Source organism: Brassica napus, chromosome A7, assembly GCF_020379485.1.
Source record: "Brassica napus cultivar Da-Ae chromosome A7, Da-Ae, whole genome shotgun sequence".
Classification (NCBI taxonomy): Eukaryota; Viridiplantae; Streptophyta; class Magnoliopsida; order Brassicales; family Brassicaceae; genus Brassica; species Brassica napus.
This window is the reverse complement of record NC_063440.1, coordinates 16,245,566-16,261,221: the sequence shown is the minus strand read 5'-3', so window position 1 is coordinate 16,261,221 and position 15,656 is coordinate 16,245,566. Positions and strand designations below refer to the sequence as shown.

At 37.5% G+C, this 15,656-nt stretch overlaps 3 protein-coding genes across 7 annotated transcripts; 2 read left to right on the top strand and 1 right to left on the bottom strand.

Moving 5' to 3' along the window:
• Positions 1–4,936: 4,936 nt before the first annotated feature.
• LOC125576154 (general transcription and DNA repair factor IIH helicase subunit XPB1-like) lies at positions 4,937–5,853 on the bottom strand. Its single transcript, XM_048735546.1, has 4 exons — positions 5,817–5,853; positions 5,356–5,524; positions 5,003–5,280; positions 4,937–4,959 (listed from the first exon to the last, which is right to left on the bottom strand). The coding sequence occupies exons 1-4, from the start codon at positions 5,851–5,853 to the stop codon at positions 4,937–4,939; spliced, it is 507 nt and encodes a 168-aa protein (XP_048591503.1).
• A 707-nt stretch (positions 5,854–6,560) lies between these two features.
• Positions 6,561–10,806, top strand: LOC106352716 (probable E3 ubiquitin-protein ligase RHB1A). Of its 4 annotated transcripts, none has more exons than XM_048736955.1 (8): positions 6,561–6,754; positions 6,842–6,927; positions 7,032–7,125; positions 8,935–9,021; positions 9,523–9,662; positions 9,757–10,168; positions 10,270–10,379; positions 10,463–10,806. In XM_048736955.1, exons 5-8 carry the CDS (start codon positions 9,597–9,599, stop codon positions 10,490–10,492), a joined length of 618 nt encoding a protein of 205 aa, XP_048592912.1. In that variant the 5' UTR covers positions 6,561–6,754; positions 6,842–6,927; positions 7,032–7,125; positions 8,935–9,021; positions 9,523–9,596; the 3' UTR covers positions 10,493–10,806. The 4 variants fall into 4 exon arrangements, with proteins under 4 accessions (XP_048592912.1, XP_048592909.1, XP_048592911.1 ...); XM_048736952.1 differs by having other exon boundaries at positions 8,935–9,024; positions 9,525–9,662; XM_048736954.1 differs by lacking the exon at positions 8,935–9,021 and having other exon boundaries at positions 9,525–9,662.
• Positions 10,807–11,202: 396 nt separating this feature from the next.
• LOC106352714 (ubiquitin-conjugating enzyme E2 4) lies at positions 11,203–14,077 on the top strand. 2 transcript variants are annotated; one of them, XR_007315005.1, is made up of 7 exons: positions 11,203–11,505; positions 11,590–11,669; positions 11,806–11,920; positions 12,015–12,067; positions 12,168–12,296; positions 12,758–12,961; positions 13,914–14,077. XR_007315005.1 is itself a non-coding variant. In XM_013792353.3 (6 exons), the coding sequence occupies exons 1-6, from the start codon at positions 11,462–11,464 to the stop codon at positions 12,889–12,891; spliced, it is 555 nt and encodes a 184-aa protein (XP_013647807.1). In that variant the 5' UTR covers positions 11,210–11,461; the 3' UTR covers positions 12,892–12,965. The 2 variants fall into 2 exon arrangements, 1 of the variants encoding a protein (XP_013647807.1); XM_013792353.3 differs by lacking the exon at positions 13,914–14,077 and having other exon boundaries at positions 11,210–11,505; positions 12,758–12,965.
• Positions 14,078–15,656: the final 1,579 nt, after the last annotated feature.

Sequence of the window (15,656 nt, the reverse complement as noted above, 5' to 3'; positions counted from 1 at the left end):
GCCAAATCTTCCCACACTCGTGTAGGCAACTGGAGAGGTTGAAGCAATCCCGCTGGTGAAAGTGTCGACGTCTTGTGTGTTTGACAAACCACACACTCTGCTACATACTTCTGAACATCCTTTAACATCCCCTCCCAATAAAAAGACCGTTGAATGCGCTTCAACGTTTTAAAAACTCCAGAATGTCCTCCCGTCACACTGTCATGAGCATCGTGTAGCAATACTCCAATGAATCTCGACGTCTTAGGTATCATCAACCGCCTCTTATACCAGAGACGCCCCTCCACCACTTGATAATGCTCCGATACCATAGATTTGGCCTTCACCTTCTCCAATAATATCTGAATGGATTTATCTTTCTCAATTTCATGATAAATGTCTTGAAGTTGTAAGATAGACGGAGAAGTCAGCGCCAGCAACATTGTATTCAGAGAAACCTCCAATCCATACATACTTCTAGATAACCCATCAGCTGCTTTATTTTCACAACCCGGTTTGTAAAGGATATCAAACTCATAGCCCAACAACTGTACCAACCACCTCTGATACTCCATATTAACCTCCTTCTGCTCCAAAAGAAACTTCAAACTTCGTTGATCCGTATGTACTACAAACTTTCTCCCAATCAAATAATGCTTCCATTTCCTAATTGCCATTACCACCGCCATTAACTCTCTCTCATATGCCGGCTTCAGTTGCTCACGAGAAGTGAGGGCATGACTGAAGAAAGCTATCGGCTTCTTATCTTGCATCAAGACAGCGCCCAAACCTACACCCGACGCATCTGTCTCCACCACAAACTGTTTCTCAAAATCCGGTAAAGCCAACACTGGAGCAGAACACATTGCTTCCTTCAATCTTTCAAATGCCAAACGAGCCTCCTGTACCCAAACAAATTGTTCCTTCTTCAAGAGACACGTCAGGGGTTTAGCAATAATCCCATAACTGCGCACAAACTTCCTATAATAGCCTGTTAAACCGAGAAATCCACGCAGCTGTTTCACGGTTTTAGGAATAGGCCATTGTCTCATTGCTTCTGTCTTTGTACTATCCGTCGCCACTCCATCCCCCGAGATGATATGGCCAAGGTACTCTACCTGATCCATACCAAAAACACACTTCTTCCGGTTAGCAAAAAGTTGATTGTCCTGAAACACGCGCAAAACAGCCTCCAAATGTTGCAGGTGAAACTCCATTGATGAACTATACACCAATACGTCATCAAAAAACACAAGAACGAAGTCACGCAGAAAAGGTTTAAACAGCTTATTCATCAATGCTTGAAAAGTAGCAGGAGCATTTGTCAAACCGAATGGCATGACCAAGAATTCATAATGTCCTTCCACAGTTCGAAAAGCAGTCTTAACAACATCCTTTTCAACCATGCGAATCTGATGATAACCGGAGTGTAAATCCAGTTTCGAAAAAACCTTAGCGCCATGTAACTCATCCAACAGCTGGTCGATCACCGGAATAGGGAATTTATCAGAGACAGTGACTCTGTTCAAAGCTCTGTAGTCGACACAGAAACGATGAGTATTGTCCTTCTTCTTCACCAACAAGACAGGACTAGAGAAAGGGCTTGTACTTGGTCTGATGATACCAGCGTCCAACATCTCCGAGACCATTTTCTCCATGACCATCTTCGTCGCATGAGGATAACGGTAAGGACGTACCGACACGGTTGTGACCCCTGGAAGCAATTGAATCGAATGCTCATTACCCCGTATAGGTGGTAACCCTTGAGGTAACGCAAAAACTGATTCCCAAGTTTCCAACAACTCATCCAATGCAGACATTTTCTGACTAACAAGAGCTCTAGCTTCTGAATTTCGCAGAGAAACACCCTGTTTCTCCTGTAAGGAAGCAAAAGTTGCCTGAAGCGAATCCAAAGAAGAACGAGGAGAATGTAAGCTGCGGTCACCCCATACTGTTACTCGTTCCTCATTATGAATAAAAGAGAGCTCCTGTTTCTTCCAATCCATCTCACACTTCCCAAGTGTCTCCAACCATTGAACTCCAAGAATAACGTCGACTGATCCCAACTCCAGGGTAATAAAATCAGACGAGAAACTCGAGTTGTTCAACTGGAACTGCACACCCTTACAAACCCCCACCGCCTTGACAATCACGCCGTTGCCAAGTAAAACATCCAAACTGTTGTCCGCACCTACTAACAACCTCAACTTCTTCACAACCTGAGGGGAAATGAAATTATGTGAAGCCCCGCTATCCATCATAACAAGCACCTCAGAGTTGTTAATTCTTCCCAACAACTTCATTGTTTTAGGAGCATCAATGCCTAGATACGCATTCATCGATAAAGTTTTGAACTCAGTCACAACCTCCTCTTCACACAACTCTTCCTCTTCCTCACGTCCAACTAATTCCACTTCAAAACCATTGATCACAGTCAGCACCCTAAACTCCTTCTTAGGACAAATTGCTTCATGCGTCTTAGACCATTTGTCGCCACATTTGAAACAAAGTCCTTGTCTTCTCATCGCATCAAGCTCCGCATCAGAATGGCGTTGTCTTGGGCGCTGAAATGTCTTCACAGGTGGATTGTTCTCCTTCAAAGGTTTCGCATCCAACGCCAAAACCTTCTGGTTATTATTGTAATATCCACCCGTGCGAGTTGTATTGTTACTCCCAGTATTTTGTTGTTTCACAGCTCCCTTAGACACATCACCCACCACTCTACAGAATGCACTTGACTCCATTTTCAGCACCGCCGCAATGTAATTACAAAGTCCCTGAGGTTCCTTCATCCGTATCACTTCCTTCATCTCTCTGCTCAATCCAATATAAAAAATCCTCTCCAAATGATGATCATCCAACCCAGGAACTTGAGCTGATAAGTCCTCAAATTCTGAAACATACTCAGCCACCGTACCAGTTTGTTTGATGGAGAACAAGCGAGTACTTGGCTCATCTTCAATAGATTCTGAGAAACGCACAAACATACGCTGCTTAAAATCCTTCCAACTTCGAAAACCACCACGACGTTGCACCCACGCAAACCACTTCTTCAGTGCCCCACGCAAACACAATGGAACCAGATCTAATCTCGCCTCTTCATCATACCTCCCTAACTCATAAAAATACTCAACATCCACCATCCATTCCGAGACTCTAGTACCATCACAAAACGGCATCTCAATTTTCTTCAACATATTCTCACGATTATCCAGATTCAAGTGTTCACCTCTATAGTCGAACGGAGAATGATCTCGAACCCGATCGAAAGAAGAATTTCGAACCTGCGATTGAGATGACGCAAACGCTGGATCCCGCCGCGGTGTGTCGATCGGAGATCGATCAACCACTGGCTGCTTTCCCAACGCTTTGAGCACTGAATCGAGCTTGGAATCCATTGATGAAAGCTTAGTATCCAACGAACCGACTCTCGATTCCAGCGAATCGAAGCGCTCATCCTTCAGCTTCGCATCGCTACACAATCTCTCATAAGCTCCCATCAAAAACGTCACCTGACCTTGGATCTGCTTCGTCGGTTCCGTAGATGACTCAGAGTAACCAGATTTCGCCGAAGACATCGTCGCTTTGTAGATCGAACCGTTTCACCGCACCAATGATAGAGTTTTGTAGGTAGAAAGATTTGTAAAGAGAAGTACTCGTTTATAAACTGAGAAAAGAAGCTTTGTAGTTCAGATTCCGATCAATATCTCATAACGATATTGATCTTCATCTACGACCTCATAACGATCGTCTCTAGACTCATGGCGTCTATAATCCACATACAAAGCATAAAACATAAAGCAACGACTCTATTCGTATTTAACAGTCATCTCTGCGTCCTTGAACTCCAACTGCAAAGACTCTAATTCATTCTCAGTCTCTCGATCTTCACCTTTCCCTGCCACGTCATCAATTTCTTCATTTTGAATCTCCCCCGCTCGTTCCTCCGCGTCACCTCGCTCCTCATTCAAATTCCTTTTCTTCTGACGGAAGTAACCTCGCTTATACTTATCAGCAACCATATCATAGGTTGTCACAACAACACCAGCATTTCCACGGAACCGTTCTTTACTATCGGAAGTGAAACGGCATATTTGGTCATCTCTTAGAGTAGACCACAACTTGAACTGGAAGGCCCACTGATCCACCGAGACAGCATTCGTCGCCAAACAGAGACAACTCTTTTTTATACGAGCCGCTGCAGAAACACCAACTAGAGATTTACCAGCACCACAAGGCAACACTATAATCCCAGATCTTGCCCTTCCTGCAATATCAAAGATTCTAGATCAGTCAATGTGGCATGAAGGAATTTTACTAAGAAGGCAACAAAAAAAGGACGTAGGCAGTTAGTTAATACCGTTCCCAAACATTTTGCTCAAACTTTTTTCCTGGTATGGCCTCGGTTGTGCATGGGGCTTCAGTTCCATGTCAAGATCAGGATTCACCTGATAGACACCATCTAGTTATTTAACAGTCATGAACATGTAAGTGCACATCATATATTGTAAGGCTTAAAGTGTATTTTTAACTAACGTTGTCTCTTCTAGCATAGGGTAATTCAGTTCGCTTGGCAAGCAACGCTGCTTCACAATCTCCACCTACACATGAAGAGTAACTTAAGTAAAGATCATCGAACATTACAAAAAAGAAAAAAAACTCACGATTAGAGGAAATTTACCTGGGCAGGGTCTATCTCAAATGAGTGAGTTTCTTTCTCTTGTGTAGCTGCTGCCAGTTCTGCTGCATTCAACAGCTCCCCAGGTCCTGCCTCAAGTTCACCGCTTGTTTTGCCGATCGTGAATCCATCACCACCATATGGCTAGCAAAAGGTTAATCTAAGTTCCAAAGAAGTTAAAAGTATATGTATATCTCTGCCACACAAAGATGCACTAAATGGAAGAGTAGTTCAACGTAACGTACATCAGAATATAATCTAGCTTTGCTTATAACACCATCATCGCCAAGCTTTTTCAGCACCTGCACTCGATTACAAATAAATAAAATAAAATGAAACCAATACCCAAATACACAAAGACCAGAGAAAAGAGAGGGACAAGACTTGTGAACTCACTTACCTCAGGGAATGGGGATTCAATAAAATAGCGATTCTTTTTCAAAACCAGCTTGACTTTGCCGTAGTTGGCAGTAGAAGCATTGATGAAATCAATCATATCATTGGGTAGCTTAGTCTTAGACAGCTTATTCAAAACAGAGATGATAGTCTCTGTCTCAAGACCAACGGAAACAGCAGCGTACAGAGAGTGAGGTGTTAAATTATACTCGTGCATTGACTCTGGCCTGTAAAAATAAACCAAAAGAACATAACTCCAAAACCATATAACCGCAACTCATAAACGAAGAGAAATGGAGGACCTGCAAACGGGTTCAGCAATGGCGATAAGAAAGTCATAAGCTTGTTTGTAGAGAGGAGAGTAAGTTTCCAGAAAAATCCTGCCGTCAGCACAAGCCCACAAAGGTCTGTTCACATGATCTGGCTTCAACTCCAATTTGCTAAAATCCGTATTCATCTTCTCTCCTTCACCTGCAAAATCACTCTCTCTTCACTCTGTTCCAAATGTAACTATGCAACATACACATTAATAAATAGAAGTAAAACAGGACTCGTGGTCTGGTGATGATTAATTTGAGAATAAAAAGTTCAATACGGTGAAGCCACCAGGGTTCAAGTCCAGGCCAACGAGGAATTAACATTTTGGCTGCATTCTCAGGGACAGGAGACGATACGTGGCAACACATGAGTAGTGTGGATCACTTCTGTAGAGCCAGGATACTCCTATCTAATTAAAAAAAAAATAGAAGTAGTAAAATTTTACCATCACGAGAATCCTCATCTGCATCATCATCACCCATGTAGTATTCTTCGTTTTGGATGTTCTTATCTTTTAACAATTAAAAAAAAAATACAGTGAACCAATTTAACAATGAAGAAGAGGATTTTTTAAAATTGATTCGAACGAACCTTGCCACCGTATTTCATCTTCTTGCTAGATCGTCCTCTTTCACCTGAACAATTAAAAACAAGTGTTGTTCGCGTATTTATTTATTTTCTGCCGGATGATAACTCACTAAAAAAAATCAGAAGATTACCGTTTCCCATATTGATCGATTCGATTCTCAGATAACCCTCTCGCTTTGTTCTTTTTTTTTATCAATCCGTCAAGGCTCAAAATTACAAAAGGAAAACCGCGGCCGAGTAAGTTATACGGCGAAGCGAGCTGAAACGCTGGTGGAGATTCTGATTTGGATTCGGGTAGTTAAGCGCGGGCGAGACAAGCTCCGAGAATTTATAACAAGTTAGAATATCAAATATGGGCCTTTATATATCCCATAATGGGCCACCTACCATTTTCTATAACGATACCAACTTTTATTATTTTAACCAGTTTGATCCGTTACTTCGTCGTATCACTTATGTGCTCTGTCTTCTTTTCAGATGCCAAAGACGGTCCAGTTCAAATCCAGTTCGCTTCTGCTCGACTAAACGACGCTTTCATCTAATGGGCTTAACTGAATCAGTCCAGATCCGATGAAACACGATAAACACTCACAATCTCCACCTTTGTCAGTTCATTTGTCCGAAAACCATTCTTTTTCTTCTTCATGATGCGAAACCCTAGCTCTCTAAAGAAACCATCTCCGCCATGAGCTCCACCTAACCCATTCAGCTCTGACAGCTCTCCGATGATTAAGCTTCAGTTCCATCTCCTTGACCTTTACCAGTCGAACCACTCAGCTCCACCACCGAGTTAAGGTAACCGTAGATCTTGCTCCCGATCTACTCCCTCCTTTCTCTTTCTCACTTAGATCCATGAGTAACCATTCGTCTTATCCTCTCAAGATGCTGACAAAACCCAAATGACCGAAGATCTTCAACAATCTTCTGGATGCGTCCAATCGATTTACCCGATCCTCCACATACTCAGAGTAAGTAAACTTCTACTTTTCTTTTCATCGTATTCAACCACACGATTTAAATTAATCGGGTTCCTTCTCATGTACTGACCCTTTGATTTTTCTTTCTTTGCAAGGTAACCAAAACCGACAAAGACACCTCAAGCTCCACCGCACCTTATCAGGCGAGGATCTTGGCCAGCTCCAGACATCTTTGAAACGTTGGACCAGGTAAACACTTCGTCAAGAAATCAGCTGCATTTAGAGTAGTATGCACCTTGATTAGATTAACAGAACCCTCATGAACTTTATCCCAGATGAAATGGTATTTAGAATCCATATGCTTTGTTCTGTCATGATAAAAATGCATTATTAGCTAGGCATATTGCACTTTGTGCATTATAGTACAACTTGTAGCTCTTGAAATCGAAACCCAATTCACCGCAAATCATCACTAACCATTTACCTTCTTTAGCTGTCCTAGTGAGAGCCATATACTTAGCTTATGTGGTTGATAATGCAACTACAGACTGCATTGTGGCTCGCCAACTGACAATATTCTCCCAGCTTGAAAAATATAAGCTGAAACTGCGATCCAAATCAGAATTATAATCTAAATCACTATAACCAACTATTTCGAACTCATCCTGCTTATTAAACGTTAAAAAACATCCAATGCTTCTGTTAGATACTTGAAACCTCATCTGGCAACATCCCAGTACGCTCTTCCTGGTTGAGACATGTATATGCTAATCAGACAGATAGCAAATCTTAAATCAGGTCATGATCCAATCATAGCATACATTAGGCTTCCAACTGCATTAGCATAGGGGATTTTGTCCATGTAGTTACCTTCCTCCTTGATCTCTGCTTCAGTTAATCTTTTCAATTTGTGCTGAAAGCTAATCGAGGGTAACAACCGGTTTAGCTCATTCCATATTAAAGTTCTTCAATACTTGTCTCTAGTATTTTTCTTGTGAAAGCTTTAGAACTCCTTTCTTTCTGTCATGGATGATATCAATTCCTAAGATGCGAGTAGTCTTTCCTAAATCTTTCATCTCGAATTCTGATTTCAAGATTTCTTTCAATTTCTAGATTTTCCTCATATTTTTAGTAGCTAATAGCATATCATCCACATAAAACTATAAGAAAACATTTTCTTCCAAAGTCTTTCCTCCAAATAAAATAATATAAAACATTAAATTTTGAATTATGTTAGACCAAATATTATGGGCTTATTAACATACATAATTGTTGGACCATACTATAAGAATGTAAATAAAATTATTGGGCGTCGTATCAATATTGTTGGGCACGTTGTAAAATTGATGTAGTCTATGACCAATAACATGTGTTTTCTTATAAAATATATTGATAAATATAATAAAAACACGTACAATTGAGTGAAACTGTTAGAGTTACGTGAAAAATAATGTGATCTCTTCACTCTGCATATGAATTCTTTTTTTTCAATCGAATTCACAAATTTTATTTTCTTTTAAAACTTTTCTCATTTCTGATTTTTTTTTTTGCAATCTAATTATGTTTCTAATTTTTGGTATGATATAAAAACTCTTTAAAAAAGCAATATTTGGCTAAAACGTGTATTGGAAATACAAAAAGTGAATCATTTTGAAATATTTTTTTTCTAAACCATGTACTTTTATGATACTAATAATTTTCGAAAATGCGGATCAAAACCAACACTATATAAAGATATATAATACTACTTCTTTTTCCGAAAGTAAAATTTTCTAGAGATTTCATGCTTATTAATAATATAAAAAATGTTTACAGTTTAATTTATTATTAATTTTTCTATACCCTTTCTAATTACTTTCCACCAATTAAATCTAATCAATCCAAATATTTGTAATTAATGTTTTTAAAAATATACAAAATACCTTAAAAATATAGAAAATCTACTTTCCAGAGGGAGTATATAATTGATATTAAATTTAAACAATAAAAATTAAACAATCATCCGCGCAGAAACTCTAGTTAATTTATTAAGTGGGCAATTAATATTATGTAAATTAGAGAAGAGACCCATTTCGAAAGAGCACACGATAAACAAGTGTAGCGTAGAAGCAGAGGAGGACGAAAAAGGTTTCTATCGTGCGAAAAAAGGTGAAAATTCTCTCATTTGATTTCGAGATTCTCGATTCCGAAGACGATCGGTTCCTTTTGATCTTCCTTTGTAGTGATCGTTTGTTTGTTTGAGGTTTATCTCCCTCTCTGGCCTTGATTTCATGTGAAATTCTCTTATAGGTTTCGACTGTTTAGATCCGTTTCCGTCTTGTCTACTGATGCTTAGATTCTGATGGTTTTGATAAGGTTTTGGTTTTTAGGGGTTTTACGGATCTTAGGGATTGTGAAACGTTCGTTGTACCTTTGAAGCTCTCAGTGAAGCTCTTTGCTTTCTTTCTGTCTGTGTTTCTGGTTGAGCTGAATTGCTACTGGCTTTGCGTTTTAGTATAAAACTCACTCACTCTAATTGAAAATGTTTTTTTGCTACTTGCTGGCTGAAACTGATATTGAAAACGACAAAGCTTGTTACTTTTTTGTTGCAGATGCTAATGGAAATCAGAATGTAATTTTTTCTTTTATTTATTGACACTCCTTTGTAGGTTAGCATATGATGAAGACTGTTCGGTTTTCTGAATTGTGATAAAGACAACAAAAAAAGAAGAAGAAGAGACATGGGAGGTTGCTGTTGTTGTTCTTCACGAAGAGCTGTTCTTGATAATGGACCTCCCTACTATTACGTTAGTCTCATCATATGCGAAATGATTTCCTTATCACAAGATATAATTGCTTTGCTAAATAATAAGTTTTTATTTTTTGTCTTTGTCTCTGCAGTATCCGAGAGCAACAGAAGAGCGTGTTCCTTTATCTTCCGCTCAAACACTCTCCTCTGGTGTTGTCGTGGTAGACACAAACTTAGAGACTTCATCTCCCGATGCTTATATACCACCACCACTGCCTACTCCTTTCCATGTGGCCATTGGTGTTCCTCAGCCACCAGGAAACGCTGAAGAGTCTGCTTGTGTTGTTGATATTAGAGAAGTTTCAGTGGAAACCGCTAATACTGAGCCTTCTCAAGAAACAGTCGACGGTATCATTCTCGGGGTTCCAACTACATGCCCGTGTGAAAGCAAATTCCAAACAGAGATTGATCTTGAATCTACTGAAGATTTAGACCCCAAGAAGCTATCAAAAGACGTCTTTGTACCAATAGAGGAAGAGGAGGATTGTCCCATATGTTTGGAAGGTAATTTTTATTTTTGTGCCTTGTCGTCTCTATATCTGGAAGACATAAACATAACTTCATTCAATGGTTTATATCTTTCTTGTGTTTTGTTGTTGATTCAGAATATGATATGGATAACCCGAAACTTGTAGCCAAATGTGAGCACCATTTTCACCTGGCTTGCATTCTAGAATGGATGGAGAGAAGTGAAACTTGCCCCGTCTGCAACAAGGTATGTTTGCTGCTGTCTTTACCCCCGACATACTCGTTTTACTTCCCGGGATGTGTCTTAGTGAGGATCCGTTTGTTTTGCAGGAAATGGTGTTCGACTCTCCCCTCGACTAGCAACCTGCAAGTACCATCATAGCTTACAAGACTCGTTTCGGCTCTTAATCCGAACAAAGAAAAAGATAGATGGTAAGAGAATACACTAGAGTAACGTTCTTGATTCACAAGTCGCATATTCACATCAGTGGCCATATACATAGATGCTTTGTACAGACATTTTAAGTCTTCTACAGAAAAAGAATATTAAGATAAGAATTTAGGGGTTTGATTATGCCTTAAGATCCGCTTCTGTGAATAACAACAAAAAAACGAAGCTCTTGTATTGTGATTTTGTTCATCCTTGTTTTTCTTAGAGGTTCTTTTAGGCGCTATGGTTCCAATTTGGGTTTGATTTTTTTTTTTCTTGGGTTAAAAAAAAAAAAAATCGAGCTCTGATATTGAGTTTTATTATGGATTAGGGTTTATTTTAGTGTTTATTTGCTTTTTCTTTTTTTTAATTGTTACGTGAGGATGTAATAATAGGATAAAATGTTTAAAAGTGGGTATGTATTTTTAATATTATCTTATTTAACATCCCGAAAACATGTCTGAATTTGTTTAGTGTGATGCGAAGTTAAGTTAACGAGATAAAACAAAATTCAATTAAATTACTCAATAGACAGTAGCTAACATATTTTGTTGACACGTACGTACATGTCTTAATGGCGTGGTTCGATTCTGTAATGAATACTATTTATTGAATATGTAAACTTGAGCTGAAACATTAATGAAATATTGTACTTTTACTTTAGCAGAGTAAATTTTGAAAAGCAAAAAAAAAAAAAAAACTGAAACTGAATCACAACATTTCACTGAAGAGAAGAAGGGTTCGATCGACCGATCTATATAAAGGAAGGATAGGGTCTTCGTTTCACTTCATCATCGGGCGTTCGTGAAAGAAAAATATACTAAAAAATTAAAAAAATCATTTCCATCATCTCAACTCGAATCCGGAAGAAGAAAGACACCCAGAAGAAGAGAAAAGAGATGTCTTCGCCAAGCAAACGCAGAGAAATGGATATGATGAAGCTGTAACTTTCACTCCTTTTTTATTTTGATTGTGAGTTTCTTCAGAAAAAAAAAAGAGTTGATTTTGATTTTGATATTGTTTGAAGGATGATGAGCGATTATAAAGTAGAGACGATCAACGATGGCATGCAGGAGTTCTTTGTTGAATTCAACGGTCCCAAAGACAGTAATATTTTCATCCTCTTTTATAATTATTTATTTTCTGTATCTTTGATTCCTCTTTTAATCAATCACTGGTGCTTCTGCTGGAAATTTTTGCCAAACTAGTGTCACTGTTCTGATCTGTTGGTGTGTGTTGATAGGTCTGTATGAAGGAGGAGTGTGGAAGATAAGGGTTGAGCTTCCAGATGCTTATCCTTACAAATCCCCTTCTGTTGGTTTCATCACCAAGATTTATCATCCTAACGTTGATGAACTGTCAGTTTCATTTTTATAATTATCTTTTATTACTATTGGACACTGCCTCATCTTGAGAGAATCTTCTACATGTTTTTTTTTTTTGCTGGTGCAGGTCCGGTTCTGTTTGTTTAGATGTGATCAACCAGACTTGGAGTCCTATGTTTGGTCAGTGCCAAATTTAAATGATCCAATTGTTGTTGTTTTGAAGATTTGGTTTTAACTTTGTATGCTTTGGATTTGTTTTCTTTCTTTTTTTAATCTTCAGACCTTGTGAATGTGTTTGAGACATTTCTTCCTCAGCTTCTTTTGTATCCAAACCCATCTGATCCTTTGAATGGAGAAGCTGCTGCTTTGATGATGCGTGACCGCCCTACTTATGAACTACGAGTTAAAGGTAACTCCAATCTGTTCTAGGCGATAAGTTTAAATTCTAAAAAAAAAACTGTTAGTTTCTTGAAGGTTTTTTATTTTCTTTGATGTGACATCAAATATTTATTATCTTGAACTTGTTTGAGAAAACCATTCTTTAAACCTGTTGAATCATTTGTGTTTCTTTATTCCAATCGATTACAACTTTTGCTTTGTTTACCTGATAACTGAATTTTAGCAAGTCTCGTAGCTTATATAACGATTTGCAAGTTGATTATACACTATGCAATCCGCCTATGATGAGGATATAGTTTCTGATCATACTAAAGTTCAGAATCATTTTGGTCTACTTAACTAAAGAGGTGAATAACAATATGGTTGTTCAGAGACTTAACCATACGTTTAGGCATTTGCATGGTTACAATATTTTAAGGAAGCTTTGAAAGTTCATTTTGCTTGTGATGTTTGGCTTTTGTTCGGTTTCAGAATACTGTGACAAGTATGCAAAACCAGGGGAAGGTTCAGAAGATAAGTCTAGCGATGAAGAACTAAGTGAAGAGGAATATTGTTCTGATGACAATGAAGATGATGATGCAATTGCAGGCCAACCAGATCCTTAGACCTAGATTTGGCAGATCACTTGTTTTATGTATATGATGTTCTATCGTCAATCTTATTTATCCTTATAAGTTAACTTTTTTTTTTTTAACACCAAATTTAAATTAAAGATCAAGAAGCATAAGAGTTTACAACTGAAACATAAGATTCCGGAGTCATGCTCGACGGTACAACGAAAGTAGAAAGCATTATGAAACATAGAGAGATAAAGCCTATAAGAGGTGAGTCAAGCTCAGCAAGATGAAGAACCCCGTGGAGAAGTTTCACCCTAATCCCTAAGGCGATTGTTCGCAAGAACAATTGATAGTCGAAAACGACGTTGATACACCAATGAGAAGCGACTGGATTGTTACCTGCCAAGAGTTTTTGGTGAGAAGCTCTAGGACCTTGGGCAACACCAAGAAGAAGAAGTCCTATATGACTGGATTTGGCACTGAAGTTGACACGATCAGTTTTAAACTCAACAAAGCTTCTCAACGAGACTAGGTGAATCTCAAAAGCTAACTTAGCCTTCATAGTGACGCTTAGGACAGTGGAGTTGGATGACGGAGTGAACGGTTCAATCGGGTCAAAACCTTGGACCTCAACATTACCGTGTCGAAGCCAATAGTTTATAACCGGAATAGACATGAGCATATTGTCATCGCACTCGTTCTGATTGAGCGTGTTTGAGCAAACGTCGGGTAAGAGGCTGAATGTTTCGGAACTGTTGAGTCTCCTTGCACAATACTTCGGAGTTTTCCTCCGACTTGTTGGAGTGAGAGCACATGGCTGTGGAGGAGCGAGCTGATAATTTTCGGTTTCACTTCCTAGGTGAGGAAGGAGGTTGAGACGGGGTGGACAGGTTCTTGCAGTTGACGGAGATGACAGTAGGTCTACTCGGAATAGCTTATCTCCATAGAGTCCTTGGCATTGACGCAGTGTTGGCTCGATGACTGATGCAAACACGACATTATCAAAGCGAACCGTGAAATCTGGTCTAAGTTATCGACAGTGTTGGCTCGATGACTTATATCCTTATAAGTTAACCGAACCGTGAAATCTGCTCTTTCTAGTTTCTTCCTTTATGTTTGTTCCACCTGCCCTGTTTAAATGTACCGGTTCCGGACGTTTGTGTGTACATTATTAGACCGAACCGAATTGTCAATCTTTCCGATATCTAATAAACAGCTCACTCATACCGGTTTAGAACGTTTATTATTCAATAATCTTATTCTCACCGTTGACCTTTTCAAAGATTTGAGCTTACATTCAAGAAATCATGGTAATTATTTGCTTTGGAAAGTTAGCAACTAAGCGGATTATTTGAAATCTAAGTTAAGACTTAATTTTTTATTAATAGATTTTATATATATTTTATATTCATATGAAATATTTTAATTTTTGGATTTTAATTATATTTTTTATGTATTATCAAAATTGGATACACAAAACAAAATAGACAAATTTGTGAATTTATGCTAACAGTGTTACTTAATTTAACTGATTAGGCTAATTTACATTAAGTTTTTCAAACTGTTAATTAATTTAGAACATTTATGTCGTATAAGCCATATTTTAAAAGATTGATCTGGGTATCATAATAATGAGTTTCAACACTTTTACTTTCTTTTGGTGATATTTTACCCTAAAAAAAAATCAAAAGTTTTATGCAGGCAATCATAACTATAATTTATAGATGTTAACGATGTGATAAAAATTATGCTAGAACTCAGATTTAATTAGTAAGATATCCAGCTCTCGTTGCGAGTCTAATCAGATGTCTAATCCTATAATTCCAACTCTCATATGTGAATTAAGAAGTGTCTCAATCGTACTCTTTGAGTATCGATCTATACTACTTTTAAACAAGTATTAACATTCATATCGATTTATTCACTAAGTTATCTAAACAGAATTTCATATGTATAACAACCTAGCTCAACAGGATTAGTTTCATATTAAATTTGTTAAAATTAAATAAATTTGCGGTCAAACGATAAACAAATCTATAAAATCCATAATAAATATGTCAAATTAAGTAAATTTGTGGTCAATGGATAATAAGTCAGTCAAAGTCCAAATAACTCTGTCAAAATACGTAAATTGGTAGTCAAAAAAACAAATCTACTAAATCCTACTATATAAAAGGGACTAAATTCAAGGCTTTTGAGACTATCCACCTCAGCCAAAATATTGTCATCCAAAAAGAATTAAAAATAAATGTCATTTAGAAGATAATTAACTAATATAAAACTTTTGATATTTCTAAAAATTTCAAATTTGTAACTGCTAATTTATTAATAGAATCATATATCTATATTGAATTATGTTCTATTTTTAATCGTTACTTTAAGAGTAAATAAATTATTAATTTATAATATATATATATAGTTTATAACTTTATATTGTAGTTATAAATAAAGAGAAAATAACCGGGAAAGGTGAAGAAGCTCATATAAAATTATGTAATTAAAATGGTAAAATGGTGAATATGATGAAGTGAATCTAAGAAAATTTGTTGTACAAATTATGGTGATTTCTTCGTCCACTATAATGATTTAAAATAATATATATATTCATATAAATAAGTCAATATTTGTTGTTTTTTTTGTAAGATGTTAAGATTATCATTTTCTGAAAGGTTACACTGATCCAAAGAGATTAGTTTGTGGAGCTAACCAAACGAGGATTATAGTGTTTACTTTGGAAAAAGTAATAGGTTGAACGATAGATGGCGTGCGTGTTTTTTCACATGGAAATCTGCACATATATTAAAATTGTAAGA